A 20,223-nucleotide genomic window follows, 5' to 3' on the forward strand; every position below is an offset into this window, starting at 1 on the left:
GCAATTCGATTTTTCACTGTCCGCCGGCTTTATCAAAATCCGCCATTTTATCCCGCATTCCCATTTCAACAATTCTTTTATGATCCTTTATTTTCATTAACCTCCCGTCCTCTTTAGCCTACAAGTCATAAACATAGGACAGTTCATTTAAGGAACATTCAATAAGGTTAAAGTTAAAAATAATCAACTATCACAATCTCAGTTCGCGTACAATTAACATCATAAAGCTATGTCCTTTGTGAGATATAATGAAGTAATTTTCACGTCACATATAATGTGAATAGGTTCTATTCTAATGTTTCTGGTCTCATACAGCAATCTGAACTAAATGTGAGAGGTATCCTTCATGGTGACGAGGTATGAGTTACATTTCTTAACGGGAGAATCAAAACAATCATTATTAACGGTAACAGAGGTATTAAATTATTTCTACTATGAGGTACGATGATAGAGCTTATATCGCTCACTGGTTTCGAAAGATTCCCAGAGCATGCGTTTGTTCTCAGGTTATTCTTATACCGTATAATTTAGAACTGCGTGATATCGAGTAAGAAAGAAAATGATTTGCCTGCTTCAAAGTGCTTTGGAGTTAGCAATGCAGATGATGAGAGCTAACTGAGTTCACTCGATTAGTAAATATTAAATAATGGATGTAAGTGGTGAAATTTGACCTACTATTTTGATGTGATAAGAAAGGGATATTCCGTTGTGCATGGGAGAAGAGTAAGCACGCTTGAAGGTGATGCAAGCAGATTGGGTTCAACCAAAATACACATCAATTTCAATATACCGTAAATACGTGCGTAATTTTCACCCTCACATAACTTTCGCATCCCAATTTTGAAGGGCATTTTCTGAATATTTTATTTTCCTCGCGTAATTTGCGCACGGAATCATTTATGGTAGCTAATGAACAATTGGTAAAGCCATTGTTGCATTCCATTGAGCCCTGTCAACAAAACAAAACAAGTACTTCCGTACTCACCCCCTCCACTTTCCCCATCGCTCGTCTGCTGTGCGAAGGAGCTTGTTTTCGCGCGCCTTATCTTTTCCTCATCCCACTTCCAGTTACAAGCTCGTGGTTTTTTTCCCCGCATAATTTACGCACCCTTGTTTCAAAACAACTTTTTTCGTCTACAAAAGTGCGAAAATTACGCGAGTAAATACGGTATTACTGAATGCAGGACATGGCTACGCTTTTACTCTTACCAAAAAAACTTAGTAAAACTTATCTTACGTAAGATAGAATCCTACAGTGTATATTTCTGTGACTCTTAAGTTTAAATAATTTTCGCTAATATATATTAATATTTGTTTCTACACAATGATATTCCTTTCAGTGTGTCAAACAAAGTGCTGCAGTCGAGAATACAAGGACTATTTTCCGACGAATCTAGTGCATAAATTATATGTATCTTACCATTAAACTTCATTGTGTAAATTTCAATTTTTTGAATTCTCTCATTTAATTTGAAAATCGTTCCTCCTTTTTTCTCCAGGATGCCACTCAAATAAATACTTTTACTAATAGGTGGGAAAATATATTTAGCAAAGAGAATAAGCAAGTGAGCACGTATATCATCATACTATTAATTAAACATGAAAAATATTAAATGGGAATAGAATTCGGATTCATGTTAAATATCTGTTTTAGAGGAAATATATTATAAGTTAATCTAAACTTACTTAAAAAATATATCCTCCATTCTTGAAATCGAAATTTGTAAATTATTATAATTGAGTGTGTTTTGATTTGTCTCTAAGTATTCGAGAAGCGATGGAAACTTGCTGGCCAATTCAAATGGAATCGCATATTTTACATCATCGTTAGACTCTTCTTTAATGGCTGCTTCAGGAATCATGTCAAAAATCACATCTGATATCCTTGTAACATCTGTTTTGTCAGTCTTCGTGAAAGTGAATATGTATCCTGTCTCTGTTGGAATAAAGAAGAGAAAATATGCATTTAATCTTCCAACAAACTAGTTGCATAGCACAAAAGATATAATGTTAAGTGTCTGCATGCTTAGTTACTACTACTACAAAAACAATTACATTGAGGATATAGATCAAATTCCTTCTCACAGTAATGAAGATTTTTAAAAATTTTCTTCTCTGTCATATGTAAGTTCTACAGTATAGTACACAGAGGGTTCGATAAAAAAATGTAAAACTTTTGCAAGAGTGCGAAAATCATACATAGTATGGTGTAGGGCTCCTTTTGCGTCTATGGAAGCGCTATCGAATGGCTCCTGTACTCACACTGTAGTCCATATTCCTCACACGTCTGCCACTGTTCGAATCAATTGCTTCCTCAAGATCTTCATCCTGTACATGTGTTTGTCTTCTGGCATGTGGTGAAGCTTCGAGTATTTCGTCATCGTTCTGAAACTTGTTAAACCACCACAGCACTGTCTGCATAGTCACGATACCCTCACCAAAGAGCTGACATATCTTCCGCTCCACTGCAGCGACGTTTGACCCTAGTTGGATCTCCTACAGCATAAGCTCTTATGACGCTCTGTGGAGGTCTCAAGTTCACTCTGTCCTTACGCAAGTTCACGGTTTAACTGAACTACCAAAACCAGGTAGTATGTTGGATAATCCCTTACAACAACTGACATTCGACGTATCTTCATTTGCATTCAACTCATGGTCTGACGGTCAATGGAACACATACCTCCACAAAAAGCTACAGAACTTTGTCGGTTACCTTTATACTTTATGGGGAACGATATGTGCAGAGATTGAAAACACTTAGCACTTCGCCGGCAAACAGAGGCAGCGCTGAATTCTTGAATAACCACTGAATTTTTGCCAAGAAAATTAATGCAGTATATGAAGCAGAAAATTGTAAGTAAACCAATTAGTTTGGTGTGTGCAGTGGCTACGATAATGTATTCATTATGTAGATGAAAGAGTTTGACATAAAATACACTTACAAGCAAACAACGATAAAAGATGGCACGCACCAAGATACACTATATGAACATGTCTTTGCAAGTGTAAAAGAAGATCGTTGGACTTATATGTTTATGTTATTTCGACATTATTTCTTCAAAAGTATAGTTTTACATCACAAAAGGCAATATTCCCTATATTTGCCCCTAAATTATATAATAAATTATATGATTGGCAGAAAAACACGCGTAGGAAATATGCTTTGTTTTTACAATTTACTATTAGCTTACATTCTTGCGCGTGAAAAGAAAAATCGTAATTATACAATGCACAATTGAAGAATAATAAAACACGAAGGATTCGTTATGACAATGGTGATGCAAGTACGCTTCGACACATAAAAAATATATCATAACAAGTTCGCGATATGAATATATTATCAGATACATTAAACATATGATTTACACGCATCTGTAGCCTGTTTAGTTTGTTTCATATATTGTATCGTGCAAAACTTGGGTTATTTCAGAGCTCTGATTGGAACACTCTGAGCTGGAGCGAGCGGAGGTTCATTACAGTTGATTCCAATGTCACTTCTGTTCACGCATCGCAAAAAAAAAAAAAAAAAAAAAAACATTGAATTGATCAAGACCATTTTTAATATGGTGCTTTCTTATCGTCTGTAGATTGTTTCGAAAATATCGGTCTTTCAAAATGTCGCCACTACTAATCAAATATGGTAGACTAGAGTTTAGTTCTGTTGGTGAATAGCAGATACCTATGACCAGATGTAAACAAGATGAGACCTGGGGCGAGACCCCAACGAGGTCTGGGGGCAAAATTCCCAGCATCGACTTATATTTAAGTATGTCAGTGCGTGCATGGGCATCACATGTCTAATAGCCTAACAGTTACTCTCATATTCATACCAGCTCAATTCAAATGCAGCACTACATAAAGAATTGCGTTTTTGTTAAAATATTCAAGCGATAGATTTCACAAAAGTGCAAATATGTTTAGGTTTTCTCTTTGCATACAGTAAGAACAATACTTCCGCTACTACATATTAACAAATAATAGACATGGTGTGCTTTATTTTCTACTAAAATGCAATTCTATCGTTTGACCATAGCTTATATATTTTCAGTACCACAGCATTCCCATATATGATATTAAGTAATATTGCCTCACATCACATCAACATTCTACATATACAATACGATACATACATGCGGTTGGCTTTACCATGTTTACAAGCCACTGAATATCTATAAGCAATGAAGGGATAGTCACATTCAAAGTCAACTTTATTTCTTCTGTCCCTGAGCAGATTCTCTCAGGCTTCGGGGGGAAACCATGCTTACGAGTGCCATGAGTCATTGTAAGCTGTTAGCATTTCCTTTCCTGCACAGTATTTGATGTGTCCACTATTAAGGCTTCATTATAACAATTATATCGGCTTAATCTTTTATTTCATTTTTTGAGTTTTTGCAAAAATATTGCATGGTTTGGGGCCACTGTGCGGAAGTGGAAAGCGCTTAATAAACTTTGTATTTTAAAAGGATATACACAAGCAGAATTTTTTCAATCCCAATCTTTGTCAAATAACTACGATTTATGACTTTTGGACTTAACGCCTTTTACGCAGCAATCACATAAACTATTTGACTATATTCTTGAAATAGCGGTTATCTTTATTGAAATTAACTTTATTGCCAACATCTAGCATCTATTGACCATTTTTAGCTTCTAGCAAATACTTTAATATATTACAGATTAGCGCATAAGAAAATATACATTGATTGCATGGACAAACGTAGAAGTTTCTGCTTCTCCTTTATTTATAGATTAATGCTCTGAAAGTAAGGATATTGCTAATGTTGCCAAAATACGCCATAGACCACGAAAGACAAAATATCTCATTGTCAATATATATAATAAGACTATACCGAACTGCATATCGTGAAGGCGTTAACATAGTAAAGAATCATATTTATAAAATTGAGAGAAATATTAATATAGGCCCTTATAATAATTATATCGAGATGAAACAAACTGTGGGTAATGTAGTTAGAGTTCCTTCAGCATTATAGTGTATCGTACGGCTACATTATACAAAAGCCAAGAAAACACTGACGTCAAATAGTTTGTGCAGATTCCGTCTGGGTATTGATTCCCTCTGGGTCTGGTCGTACTCACTTCTGGCAAGGAGCGAACATACTGAACAAACCCAGGGAGATTTTCGAACATTATTATTTTCGTGGTCAGGTTTTCTTGTGTGTGGAGGCATTGTGTTAGATCAATATTGTGTCCACATCGAGCTACATATTTTCAGTTGAGTTGATTTTAACCTCCAATTCACCACTGAGGCTATATGAAACGTGGGCCTATTTCTTAACGTAGAATCCTGAACTACATGAACTCCCACCGGGAATCAAACTCGAGTCTCCCACGCCAAAGTTGCGTACGATAACCACTTGTTCACGAAGCTCTTCGCATTTGTAAACGAAATACACTGACCATTGAGTTTTATTATTACACTATTGTTATGCTAAGTGTCTAGTCAATAGTGCAATAGCTCTTCAACCCATCCTTATGGATAAAAATTAGCGCTCACTTCTAACAGAGAAGATGGCAGAACTCTTGAAACGAAGTCTTTTTAGTGACTAGACTGGCCTATTATTTCCCCAATTGAATAGTAATACAAGATCTGTGTTGTTATAGGTAGACGTTAGGCATTACTTTCAGATGCGGATAGATCCTGGTGGAGAAATAGAAATTCATGTAGCAACAAGGACTCACTACCAACCTTGATAACAGCATGGTAGCACGTTTCGTAGCATGCATCCCTGTATGGTGTGATCAAACACACTCAAAATAACATTTCAATTTTCTGTAATGTCATTGGGACAACAACAAGATTAACTGTGTTCCCAGCACAACATAAAGTTGTGTTTTTCTCAAATAACATTACGTCAAGTTATGTCGTAATTCACACTCACATTTGAAAGGAAAATACAATAACAGACTTCTCACGCAGCGTTTTAAAGTATACACGAAGTGTTTCAAACAATGAATTAAAGCAAACAACGAAATTAAAGTAAGCTTTTGAAACAGTAATAACGCAAGTCACACAGATGGGTTAATTCACATTGAAAGAACTATAGTGTAGAACGTTCCATCAATTATATTTCGAACAAGTAGGAACTAAGGTATAGGGATTAGAAAATTTAATTTTTTGAAATCTCTTTACACGTAAAAAACTGTTTTGATAAGTGTCACAGTGTGTTGGGTTAAGTGGGCTTAAATGTACATAAAGGTCACCGTTCTACTTTACAACAATTTGGTATCTGAAGCCATTTAGAAATGTAAAAATGGTAAAATGTGATATATTGCATAAAAAAGAAATTTTTTCGGAAATGTCTAAAATATTTTTTGATTAACTTTACTTCTATCACATTATAGGAATGTATGCTTGATATGCTCAGTCGATTGTCGAAAACAGCTTCTCGCTATCTATTACAGCTTTGGCTCCACAGTAATGAAAATAAACCGAAAACTGTTGATGTCTACCGCTTCTAGTTTTATCAAAGTGTTAAAGATAAAAATGAAAGGCATTCTTGGAATCTTTTAGTCGATTTCCCAAAACTGCTTCTAGCTATATATTACAGTTTTTGCCCGTTCAATGTTTTTTCTGCCAATTTCTATTTCAATACAATATTAAGGATGGAGTTGAAAGGTATTCTTGCGATGCTAAATCGACTGCCGAAAACAGTTTCTTGTTATCTAGTACCCTTTTCGCTTTACAGAATTAACATTAAAAGCAAAAATGGTTGATTTCTAAAATTCCTGGTTTCTGATCCACAACCTCCTGGTTTATGATCCTCTACTAACGAACTCTTTAGCTATCAGATAATTACTTTAGCTATCAATTGCAAAAAACAGAAGTCAAATTCAGTTTCGTTCAAGAGTTTCGTGCGGAGTAACGGAAGGGATGGACCAAAGTACTAACTGTACAATATTATTATAAATCTTACTCTGTAATCCCAATAATTAGATACATATTTCAGCGTTTTTGATTGTGATCTAGAAGAAAAGAAAAAGGTTTGGAAGAAAATAGAGGTGGATATTACAATTACTATTATACTAAGATGTTTAAATCTCAAGATCCCCTAAAGTTGAAGACATGAAAAGTGGTATTTGAACTGAAATTGGTATGCTTCCAGATATATAAAGTGCAAGGCCATAGGCCGAAAAAACACGGTGGCCTAGGAGCAAAGCCCCCAGGCATTTTAACTGAAATTCAGTATACTTGCAGGTATTTGAGGTGCGAGGCCGTAAGCCGAGCAAACACTGATGATTGCAGGTTTGAGATGCAAAGCGTTAGACCGAACAAATTTGCTGGGCTGAGGGCAAAGCCTTCAGCGAACCGAATGCTTGTATTGAATAAACTCTGATTAAGACAATAAGGAGGCTCACACAATATTTTCTTAATTAATAATGAAATAGGAAGTGATAGTAGATTTATACCACTTCCGGTGTTAGTAGAGAGATTGGATTTGTGACATAATTTTATTCTTGGTATGCTCAAATAATTGCAGAAAACTGCGTCTTGCTATCTACTTCCGTATAGAGGTTGATATCTACCGATTACTTACCGTATTGTTTTCTTAGAAACATTTGAGTACCATAACACTGCAGGTTACCATAAGCCATAATGGCAACCCTGTCGCCTAATGTCTCCGCCTCTTCCATATGATGCGTCGATACAATAATAGATTTGCGAGATCTCTCTTCCTGTAAAAGAAGTCTCTCAGTAAGTATATATTGTGTTTAAAGTCATTTTGATTTTGATTTCCTGTTCTGCTCCAAAGAGTCTATAAAGATCCACTAATTTAATATATATAAACATTTCGTTTTTAAGTATTGTAGTAATGAATAGTTGGTATACAAAATAAATTGAACAACTATAAGCTAGAGTAATTAAAATTAAGCAACCATTATATTAAAATAATCTTACGACATCGGAAATAATATGTGATAATAATGGAAGTAACTAAAATAAAATACGAAAATATCAATGTTATATTCTACTTGCCCCATATTGCCCCTTATAATAGGGCTCCGAGGATTTTAAGAGATGCGACATGTAATTTGCTACATGAATGAAATATGGAGAACATTCTTGTAGGAGAAACACTTTTTTTTAAGCTTTTAAGCTCCAATCATGAGTCTGTATTTAAATGTTGAAATTACTCAAATTAATTTTACACATAATACGTTTAAGAACAGAGAAAAGTGTGTTGTGTTCGTATTCCTTCTACTACTACTTATTTTACAGCAACAGGACTATTAATATTATGCACTTTATACACAATAAGCATTATGGGTGCTAGATGTATGTTTGCTCAAAGAAGTAAAACATTTGGCATAAAGCATTGATGTACAAGAAATGTTATTAATGTTGCACATCTATTTGACATGTTGAAATTAAGAAAATGCGCAGCTATGTTTATTACATACCAGCAAAATATCCCATATATGTCTCCTAAATTCAGGATCAATACCTGTAGTAGGTTCGTCAAGAATTATTATCTGTTAAAAGAGAAAATAATAATACTAAAATATATTATGCATATACCTAAATGAAATAATACATGTGACACGTAGACAGTGAAACAAAGTGTATGATCAACAGAAAGATTCTCAGGTGCGAAAACACTACTCAATGTTTATAGTTCACCTTACTTCTGTATATTTAAACCACTATTCCATAATTTCTTCAAACATTTGTTCAACAAACTACCATATTGTTCGGTACAATCAAAATAAATTATAAAACACATTTTATATTAGAATGAAATGGACAATTGTTTCGTGACAAACTTTTTATTTGTTGATTTCATGATTCCATAATGCAGAAGTGGTTTTAAATGTAGCACATACCAAGAACCTCGGAAAAATAATTTTTTTTATTTACGGACTAACAAGGTGTTAAACAATGCAAAAATTCCCTGTTTACTTACGACGAGATAAGCAAGCTGTTTTGGTATTATGTTACATATTGGATTTTCTCTAGGAGTAAGATTGAAAGCTCAGGATATTATTTTATATTATTTTTTATTATTCCATACTGCAAATAACTTTAGAGATATAATAACAAGAAAATGATGAAAGAACTAAACTTCTCATTTTATTTAAGAACAGCCCGTTAATCAGACTTATTTTTTAGCATAAAATATTCCAAAGATTATACATAACGTTCTGTCATTAAAATATTTGTGATATGTATCAGCAGGACAGCTTTACTATTTGAAACCTAACTGCAACCCAACTTGAAATAAATCGCATGCAGGTTGAGACTACGCAGGCTGATACTATAGTTACAATCACATTTATATTGCCAATATTTTCCTTGCGCTTTGGAAGTTTAAGTTCTGTAAGCACCTGCGAATTGCTGTAGCTGTTTTGTGCATATTGTACAATTATGGAAATACATATTATGTGTTATAATAGTAGATATCAATGGAATTATAATACCGATACAAATGCATATTTCACTTCCCCTTATTAAAAGATCTTAATTTCTATTTCATATCCTATTACATTTTTTTTGAATTGTTTCTACCATTTAATATACATATCATCATTGACATTTGATCATCAAACGCCTTTGCGGCAACTATTCGATTATATATGCAATAATAATATGCATTATGAACAATCTTTACTGTATAACTAGATGTCCGCAATGAAAATGTTATCGTGATTACTTTGGTGGTTTTTGGTTAAGAATGCTATAATGAACAGAGACAAACTACTTTTTTCTCGTGGTTGTGGAGCTTTCTCCATTATCATATCATATTTTATAACCATACGCTTTCCTTAATCATCCGTTTCCTTTACCCTGTTGGGGTAAACATTGGATGTGAAACCAAAAATTTCATTATATTTCTCTCAGTAATCAGCCAATTAGACTAATCAAAAAGGCTTATGTCACAAGGAATGTGAATAGTGTTCTAAGCTAAGTTGATGGAGTTAAATTAGGAAATGAAATCAGTTTTTATCTATCAGGCTGTTTTCTTGTGACATACTAGTCTCTCCTTATTGAAATACTTCAAAATCGGTAAAGATAATGCACATGGTTTATTCTGCCATGGCTACATTTACGTAACTTGCAAATTTATTCATTGAAATAAAGTTGGGAGAAAGGAAGATAAAATTCAGGAATGGAAGGCATTCCGATGCATGTCCCAGAAGTCAAAGAACATACTGCAGAAAATGAGTGCCGTTTGGCAGTATTTATGGTGAGTTTCGCTTAATAACATAGAATTGGGTTGTTATTCTTGCCACCTGTGTCGGAGCATTGTTAGTTGTGATAACGTGGGAAGTGATCGCATGCTGTTGTACGTTACTAAAATTTGAGTGTCGTGGTCATTCAGAGACGGAAATACCTCGTACATGTGTCAATAGTGCAAGTTGTTTCGTTATATCTGTGGAATCTTGACTCTCAAGTCGCAACAACAATTCACCGCACTCGCAAAGAAGTGCCACAAACTTTATTTCGGGTGCAAGTTTGATGACAATGACAAGAAATGGGCAGCTCACATATGCTTGTTGACATGATTTGCGGGAACCAACGGATCATACAACAGACTGTTATTTTGTCTAACAAAACTAGAATGTCTGATGTTCGATTAAAGAAAAGGAATATCTGTGTAAAGTACCCACCAGGAAGTGACAGAAAAACGCACCATAAATGCATCAAGTGCAACTTAGTAATTTGTTTACAATGTCAAAGAAGAGTATGTACATAAGAGATGCAAGGGCACGGAAAAAACTGGCTTTTTAGAAAAAACTCGGTTTTTCTGCTTCGCTTTTTTGCCTCGGAAATTTTGGGCTTTTTTCAAAATTTTGCTTTAAATTGATTAACCAGACTTTGTTTTGCTTCTCTACAGCACAAGAACTCATTTGATTAGTGGTTGATGTAGATAATAATATAGAACCTCTAAAATAAACCATGAATTTCGAAAAAAAATTAAATTCTTAACATATTTACATTATGTATTCTAAATGATTAACCAATATATATAAAATATTTTTTAACTTCTTATACACAAAAATAATTACTTTTTTAAAAAAAAGATACACAAATAACTAGCAAAACTGTATGTACTATTTTTACTTCAAAATATCACACACCCTCTTTTTGAAACAAAAAATAAAACATGAGAGAAATACATTTATATGATAATCTTAAAGGCTGCATATCAAGAGCTTGGTTTCAGGTGGTTCTGTACATTCTTGAAATATTTAAGTTTTAACTTTCATATACATTGTATGAATATTTCGAACAAATTTTTCATTTATTGATCACACATGTAATAATGTTACCATCTATTAGGTGCTTGGAATCTGCGAAATCGGTAAAATTACGAATTATATAATGGACTGACTGTTCCTTAAACTTGTTCAGAATCGGGAAAGTACCAACGTTTCTGTTAATGGGTCATATGCGTAATAGACTGTTCATCTGATCGTGCGGTTTCCTATATTTATAACCACCATCACGGTTTACCCAGTCCTGAAGGTTTCTAAATTTTAACGACAGGAATTCAATATATCATTACGAATTTAAAACTATGAAATACATTTAAGAAGAGTGGAAAGAATCAATCACTGTTCTAATTCACAAGAAAGGCGACAAAACTGAATGAAATAATTATCGAGGCATTTCTCGTAACATTCTGTTAACAAGATTGATTCCATAAGCAGATGAAATTATTGGAGATTATCAGTGTGGATTTAGGGAAATCGATCAACTATCGACCAGATATTTACTATTCGATAAATACTCGAAAAGAAATGGGAATATGTTACCCAGTACATCAGCTGTTTATTGGTTTTAAAAAGGTTTACGACTCGGATAGGAGGGAAACATTTTACAACATTCTTACAGAATTCGGAATACCGAAAAAGCTAGTTAGATTAGTTAAAATGTATTTAAATGAACCCCAGAGTAAAGTCCGAGCAGAAACATTCTTGTCCATGAGCTTCCACGTCAAGAATTGTACATCTTTGTTTCGGAGTACGCTATAAGGAAAATTAAAGATAGCAACCACACCCTAGAGCTGAATTGTATTCACTAGGTTACGGCGTATGCTGATGATGTAAATTTAATAGGGGATGGTATGAGAACAATAGAAAGAAATGAAGAGTCCTTATTTAAACGCTTGCAGCGACATTGGTTTAGAAGTAAATGCAGAGAACACTAAATACATGGATGTTCACCGGGGTCGTAATATGGCAGATTATGGATGCGTTAAAATATAAAATAATAGTTTCGACAAAGTGGATACTTTCAAATATCTGGGATCAATATCACCAGACCAAAATGATATCTACAAAGAAATTAAATGTTGACTGAAATAAGGAAATTTGTGTTATTATTCAGTTCCAAGTATTTTGTCGTCCCGAATTCTATCGAGGAATTTCAAGCTTAAAATATATAAAACGATAATTATGTCTGTTGTGTTTTATGGTTGTGAAACATGGTCGCTTGAGGGAAGAACACAGACTGAAAGTATTTGAAAATAAAATCCTGAGATGAATATTTGGACTCAAGAGGAACGGGAATGGGGGAAACTTCATAACGAAGAACTGCATATCTTATACGGTTTACCAAAGATCGTTACGGTCACCAAGTTTAGGAGGCTCAGGTGGACAGGTCATGGAGCCAAAATCGAAAAAAGTAGGAACGCTTTCAAAGTTTCAACTGGAAATCCAATCGCAAAATGTCCATTAGGAAGAATTAGGTGCTAATGGGAGAACAATATTAAATTGAATGTCGCAGAAATACCAATACAAATAAAAACTGGATCCAGTTGGCTAGAAATTGAAGTGAGTGGAGAACTTTTGTGAACGCGGAATTGAACCTTCGTATTCCGTAGGTCATAGAGAGAGAGAAACTATTTAAGTTAAGCACAACTGCACAGCAACCATGAGTGAGTGGTTAGCTTTTGCGCTTCTATCGGTAAGTCCGGGATTCAACCCCGCATTCGACCATTTTGACAAAAGTTTTTCTTAATTGTGTCTGTTGATGTAGAAATAACGTGTACTGTGAGTTCTGGCAGACTTACTTTCTTATCGTTTTTAAATCGTTGTTATTAGTAATTACCAGCAGTGACGGATTTGCGAAGAAGGTTAGGGTGGGGATGTTTTACGGGTGAAACTTGTGCCAAGGAATTACAGAATTTCTAAAACAAACGAAATATTTGTTATGCCTTTACTCATAAACTTCAAGCTCTTCTCAAATAAAAATTAAGTATTTTTAGAAAAATTAACATTAATAAGAAAAACCCCTCCCAAATACTTTTCTAAATCCGCCACTGATTATCAGTATAAAAATGTCTTCCAGGTTGTATCCGGAAGCTTATTGCTTAATATACAAACAAAACGAAATATTCGTTGTGCTTGTTCTCAAAAACTCCCAAATAAAAATTAGGAAATTATAGAAAAAACAAACATTAAGCAGAGAAACATCTCCCAAAATACTTTTCTGAATCCGGTACTGATTATTTGTATAAAATGGTATTCAAGTTTGTATCCGGAAGGCTATTGCTAAATCATTGCACAGCTACAGTATGTGGAAGTACGCTTTGACAGATATACTGACAAACGTACGCTCTGACGGATATATTGAAAAACAAAAGTTTAACACATGTGCTAGAAGCTAGAGTAGGCCTACTAATCTCTAGGAAATGAAACACGGATGACTAAAATGAAATCATGTAGAAAAGAAAAAAATAACTCAGAAATTAAAATAAAGTTAAATATCTTCTACAGTTGCCCTCCAATAATACGTACTTTATATATACTTTAATTCATAAAACGTGTGTTCCATCCATCATAATGGTGCCTTCCAAAACGAAATATAGCATTTAGGTCATGTAAACTTATTTAACTTTAGAGTATACTATAAGAAAGTTATTTAAATAGAAAAATCATGAAATTAAAAAAAGCCAAAATTTCCAAAATTCTCGTTTTTTTTTCAAACAAAGCTTTTATGTGCGAAAAACCATCGATTCAAAAAAGACGGCTTTTTTGGATCTCTAATGTACATACTGTGCTGAAGAATATGTGTGTGTGTGAGCAAAGAAACTGTGAGAGTTTGTAACCTAGCTTTACACCAGTATATAATATATTAACGTTTGATAATTTTCAATAACAACAAACTTTCTGTTTTTCTAAAAATTTCAATATTGTAATATATTTATTATCAATCATGTCAAATACTCTTTGGTAATTTAATTGTTCTTTAATATTTTTGATGCTTTACGATGTTTTTAAATAGTAAAATAGGTGAAAAAAATTAAAAAATATACTGTCAAAATGACCGCATGTATACCTTTACGTTATAATGAACATGTGTTCTTATAGGTGTTAATAATGAGATGTGGAAAATTGACACCAGAATCAACTAGATCATTTTTAATCACCTCTACAAAAATAGTGTAATAATACCTAATACTTCTGCAGGAGCACGTGCTTCCTTCCATTTGAAACAATTCACAATTTTACTTCTTCTTTCATTGTAGACTCTCCAAAATATTAGTTTAGTAAATATAAATGATACGGTGTACAACTACCAGTGAAATGGATCGCATAAAATGGTCTCCAGGTACCCTAACATTTAACCTGCGACATAGAGACACCTAAAACCGCGCTCACTTGACATCACATTTCAAGGGACATGCTCCTGCGTGTGCAGTCAAGTTAAACGGCAACTACTGTCTTATATTGAAAGAGGTGAACAATATATACAAGATGGTCCATAAGTCTTAATACAGTGGATTATTTTGAAAACAAACATGATTGAAGCAAATCTGACTAGCGGAGGACGGGTTTGCGTAAAGAAGGTACCGATTGATGCATGCGTAGTGAATGGCCACCATCAAGATGGCCGCTGTATTAGATCAAGGTTATTTTTTCAAATGGAAAGGTAGGCGCGTGACACATGAATTACTGTTCTTTCAGGAGACTGTGGTTCCGCAAGCAGAAATGCGTTATCATATCAAATTCCAATGTTATGACGCCCCAAAATCCAACTTACAGGTTGTTCCCACATGTTGCGCCCCATTGCAACACACAACCGGAGTCTCATAATCCAGTCCTCCTGAACCCGTAACAACACAGCGTGAATGAGCCTGCCACAGGCGACCTAAATATGTCCCTATACGTGTGTAACGGCAAGAGGCAAAATAAGTCGTTAATACAGTTTCTAGGTGCAAGAGTACTCGTAGAGCAAATGTTTTCTTGTAGGATGCATCTCAAATAAAACTTAGTAAGTGAGACTGAGCGTGACGTATTTTAAATAGTGGCTATATTTCGTAACATGAGAAGATAATGTGTAATAGAGTTTGTAATCCAGAAATTCGCTCTCTACATCTGACTCACTTTGTACCACATAATAAGTAAGAAACACAAACCTCATCATTAAGCAAAAATCTCATTATATGCCTCACGTTCAAAGACGCAACAAGCGGAATAGGAAACAAGAAAGACAAGCAATCACTTTGAGGATTTAAACCTTTTAAAAAGGAGCACTAATAATCGTGAGTTACCGAGACTGTATGTGACGATAACCTATAGTATGAGGTCGAGTCAGAGTTACTTGAGCTCTCAACGAAATCGAATAGGAGTTTCCTTCGAAAAAAAATACTCTGACAACAGTGGCGATTCGTGGCTATATAATGTCATCATCATCATAAGTATTCTGCCTTTATTGGCAGGTCACTTGCCGCAGCTGAGAAGCTTCCATGCTCCACGGTCCTCCGCTAACCTTTTCGTCTTCGCGTATGATCTTTCTGTTTTAATATCATCCATTAATTGTAGTTTCCTTCGCCCCTCCCTCTCTTTCCCGCCACCATACCCTCTAGGACATCCCTCATGATACAATCTCTTCTTAGACATTGTCCCAACCAGTTTCTCTTCCTCTACTCAATAATATCTAAAAGTGTTATTTTCTCACCCACCATTTCTAACACTCTCTCATTCAGCTCGACCCAACTAATTCTTTCCATTCTTCTCCACACCCACATTTCGAAGGCTTCCAGTCGATTTTCGTCACCTTTACGTAATGTCCACGTTTCCGCCCCATACATTACAACACTCCACACGAAGCATTTTATGAGTCTTTTTCTCAACTCTTTGTTCAAGGTCCCACAAAACAGACTTTTCTTTATTTAAAGGCTTCTTTCGCCATTCCTATCCTTGCTTTTATTTCACGTTCGCATTTCATGTCATTACTAAGAATACTACCCAGGTATCGAAAACTATTGACTTTTTCTATTTTCTCCCCTCCTACTTTTATATTTGACACAGACCCCTTCGTTCCAATCACCATGGCTTTTGTCTTTCTAACATTTATTTTCATCCCATATTTTTCAAAGCCCTTTCTCATTTTTCTAACATTTTATTGATTTTCTTTTCATATTCTGCATGAAGCGCCATATCGTCTGCAAATCTTATGCATCTAATCATTCTACCTCCTACCGAAATGCCATCATTATCATGTAGGCTCTTTTTCACTATCTCTTCTAGATAGACATTAAATAGTGTTGGCGAGAGGCAGCGTCCTTGTCGAACTCCCCTTCCAATTGCACTCTCTTCCGTCAGTTCTTCCCCTATCCTAACACTTACTTGTTGGTTCATGTATAAGTTTCTTATGAGTATTCTATCTTTCCATTCCAACCCTATCTTTGTTAGAACTCCCAACAACAATTCCCAATTCACGCGGTCAAAAGCCTTTTCTAGATCAATAAATACAACATACACCTCTTTCCCTTTTTCTATAAATCTTTCACCGATCACCCTTAATAATCCAATAGCATCTCTTGTGCCCTTGCCTCTTCTGAACCCGAACTGCTCTTCCTCAACATCTTTATTTGTTCTTCCATATAACCTTCTCTTCAGTATTCGGAGCAGAATTTTAGCTATATGAGATATGAGACTAATAGTTCTATAATCCTCACATCTCTTTGGGTTTGATTTCTTAGCCATCGGTATCATGATCGTTTTCAGAAAGTCTCTTGGCCATTCTCCTGTTTCATATATTTCATTCCATAGTCGCCACAATTCTTTCTTTTCCTTGTCTCCTATATTTTTAGTGAATTCGATTGGTATGTTATCTATTCCGGTAGCCTTTCCATTCCTAATCTCGGATATAGCCTTTTCAAACTCATCCCGAAGAATACTAAAACTTTTATCATCCTCGCCTACTTCATTTTCCACTTCAACATTTAGGCTATATAATGTGGTAGTGCCAAAATTGTACAGGACAAAAGATACGTATCCATTAAAATACAAAGGTATAAATAACAGCATTAGAGAATTATTTTGTTACACACTAATCATTTTGTTACACACTAATGAACTATATCAACAATCTGTATTCCTCGTCAGAATTAGAGAAAATAATCATATTTGTCAGTTTTTTCACTAATCATGCCGATTGGTGATTTATACTTCAGCGTAAACAGTATATATCTACGTCACAGGGTTGCATCATTGGATACCAATATGACAGCAGTGCCGGTGGCGTTACTGCGTGCGAAGCGATATTGTTGCATTCGTTATCAACAATACTCAACATTCACAAAATTTTAAATGCTGAAAGGTACTGCTAGCTAATTTGTACCCATTCCCACATATCACCATATTCCAGCAGGTTAACACATGTTGTCATCGGGTTGCGATCACTAAAGAATAGTTGGAGGAACGTGGCTGAAATCTGAGCAATAGTCTAGGCTCCTAACTTGCCAACGTGTTATTCCATTGAACATATATGGGACATGCTTAAATGTATTCTGAAGCGTGCTACTCCAACTTCAGAAAACGTGCGGATATTGAAGAAATAGCTGCAATACACGTGATAAACATTTGAAAGATGTTCGTCACTTTGTTGAATAAGTACCAGGCAGTTTGCATTTTGCGATTGCCCAATAATGTACATTGGCACGTTATTAGACAATGTGCGAAATGCGACGATGGTTCAATAAGTTATCCACAATAACGTATAATCATAATACGAAATATTACAAGGATATTCTCTTCGATTTAAATAAGACTTACCTCAGTTCCAGCAACTAGTGCAATAGCTAGTTGTAGTCTTCTTTTCTGACCACCAGATAACTTCTTTGGAATCTTGCCGCTCTCACTTTTAATCTCAAATTTTTCTAAAAGGTTATCAGCTAATACATTTGATTCCTTCCGGGAATTACCCCTTAGCTGTAAGTATATTGGACAGTACTATAATTAACAAGAACAATAAACTAAATGCAATTATAAGACAACCAACATTAATCTGTTAGTGGTGAATAAGGGTCAGAAAGCTCCTTTGTGATACATGGAGTTTGTGGTTCTGTACCAATACATACCACTTGCATAAACATGTTAACGATATTCCTTTAAAGTTTCCCCCTTTTATTTGATTTCCTTCATGCCACCAATCCGTTTAATAATACAATTATTCTGTTCCTCTCCGAAGATTAACGTAGAATTTAACCTTAAAAGTAATTTACAATAATGAATACACCCCCGTAGTACCTCACTTCTATCTCTTTAATCTCTTTGTGAATTCTCCTTTGTGGTTTTTTCACTGTCCTATTGTTTTGGGAAATCAGTGAGGATCACAGTAACAAAAGGCTCATGTGACATTCTTACTTATGAATTTTTGACGAGGCTGCCGTTACTCAGTGAAGAAGAAATCACGTATGGCTCATGCTGTCCTCATTTCAATCTTAGTTTCAACTAATTTTATTCTATGGTGAATAAACACCATGAGGGTAAGATTTATCGGGATTCTTCGTTCCCTCTAACCTTCGTCTTACCACTATTAGAATCAATTTAATACTCATCGACTTTTCCAGTCTCAGTGCATAATTGTGAAACGCTAAACTTCAAAAAATGCATTTTTGCTGACTGATGTCATTGTCCAATACCTTTTTAATACAATAAGAATTAAAAGACTCCTGGTCTCAAGCTCCAAGACGTTCAGGATTTATTAGGTGTATCTGATTGTACTTATATCTGTTAATAATTAAGTACGTTTTTGTTCATATTTCAGTGGAAAACTAAAATACAGTTCAATGCTAAAGTAGATATTGCAAAAATATATTATAAATTTTAAGCAGTATAATTTTACATAGGTTATTATTTAAGGAAAATAATATTACATTCTGATAGCCAATTCATGGGGACATTCTGATCATCCACAAGCTCAACCTACGGTTTTCATACATTATAAGATCACATTGCACTACACATTATTTTTGAGACACTATGAAGCAGATTACACAAAAGTTCGGAAGATCTTAATGTCAATAGACGGAGACATAATAAAGCATTTCTACAATTATTAACTCTAAGGAATGAAATAATATTCACAAATAATTCATTACAAATAAAATGCGCATCTAGGAATGTTTAAATATTAAATCACTCTTCCACAGATGCTGGCATGCCCTTATTTCGTAAACAATATGTAAGTATTCAAGCTGCGCATTATATACGAATGATTCTTTTTTACGTAGTATAATCTGGTTAAGATCATAACTAGCAATTTCGAAGCAAGAGACTTAGTGTTGACTTATCTGTCATAGCATGTTTATTGACGCAAAAACTTCACATAATTTCCTTTTACATGTTACCAAAGTGTAGCAATTTACTTCAACACATAACATTTTTATGTACATATGCATACTGCAAAGAGTGTTATAATTAGATTAAATCTTGTGAGTGAATAAAATTGCACTATTACGTCATTTAGTATTCATGTAACTATTGATAATAGTAAATATTTAATATATAACGGTATGGAAGTTAGCAGCTTTTAATGGCAAAATGGCTAGCGTGTATAGAAGGAAAGTTGTAACTTTCTAGGACCCTCCATACTCAAGAATTACAGGCAACTCTGCAGCAAAATTATCAACAACTCCATTGTTGTGAGATGTATTATATACGAGAATATTTTCAAAAGTTTACAGACTACGATACATGCTACAGCATATGATAAACCATTAATCTAAGATAGAAGTATGCATGAAGAAAATAATTGAATCGTTTTATTCTAAAACAACACATGTCAAGTTTTGTGAGGCACAAAATTAACAAGAATATTGTTTTCGCTTAGCATAGACACACGTTTTCTGAGATATCTTCACCTGTCAAGCTGGTGCCCACAATTGGTAAACAAATAGAGTTTTTTTGGATAAACTATAGTGACCGGAATAGTATTCAACATTTTTTTTTCAAACCTTATTT

The 20,223-nt window shown here is 34.5% G+C and overlaps 1 protein-coding gene across 1 annotated transcript in view; it reads right to left on the bottom strand.

Annotated features, from left to right (window-relative positions):
* The window catches only part of LOC145691728 (phospholipid-transporting ATPase ABCA3-like), a 229,436-nt gene that overhangs the window by 154,900 nt on the left and 54,313 nt on the right, over nt 1–20,223 (bottom strand). The window contains exons 7-10 of the mRNA XM_081767060.1: nt 18,034–18,189; nt 8,425–8,496; nt 7,560–7,698; nt 1,687–1,936 (exon numbers count right to left, since the gene is read on the bottom strand). Coding sequence (XP_081623186.1) covers nt 1,687–1,936; nt 7,560–7,698; nt 8,425–8,496; nt 18,034–18,189 — 617 coding nt within the window. The remainder of the gene's footprint in view (nt 1–1,686; nt 1,937–7,559; nt 7,699–8,424; nt 8,497–18,033; nt 18,190–20,223) is intronic.

The sequence above is a fragment of the Thermobia domestica genome, chromosome 8 (genome assembly GCF_964235325.1).
Source record: "Thermobia domestica chromosome 8, izTheDome1.hap1.1, whole genome shotgun sequence".
NCBI lineage: Eukaryota > Metazoa > Arthropoda > Insecta > Zygentoma > Lepismatidae > Thermobia > Thermobia domestica.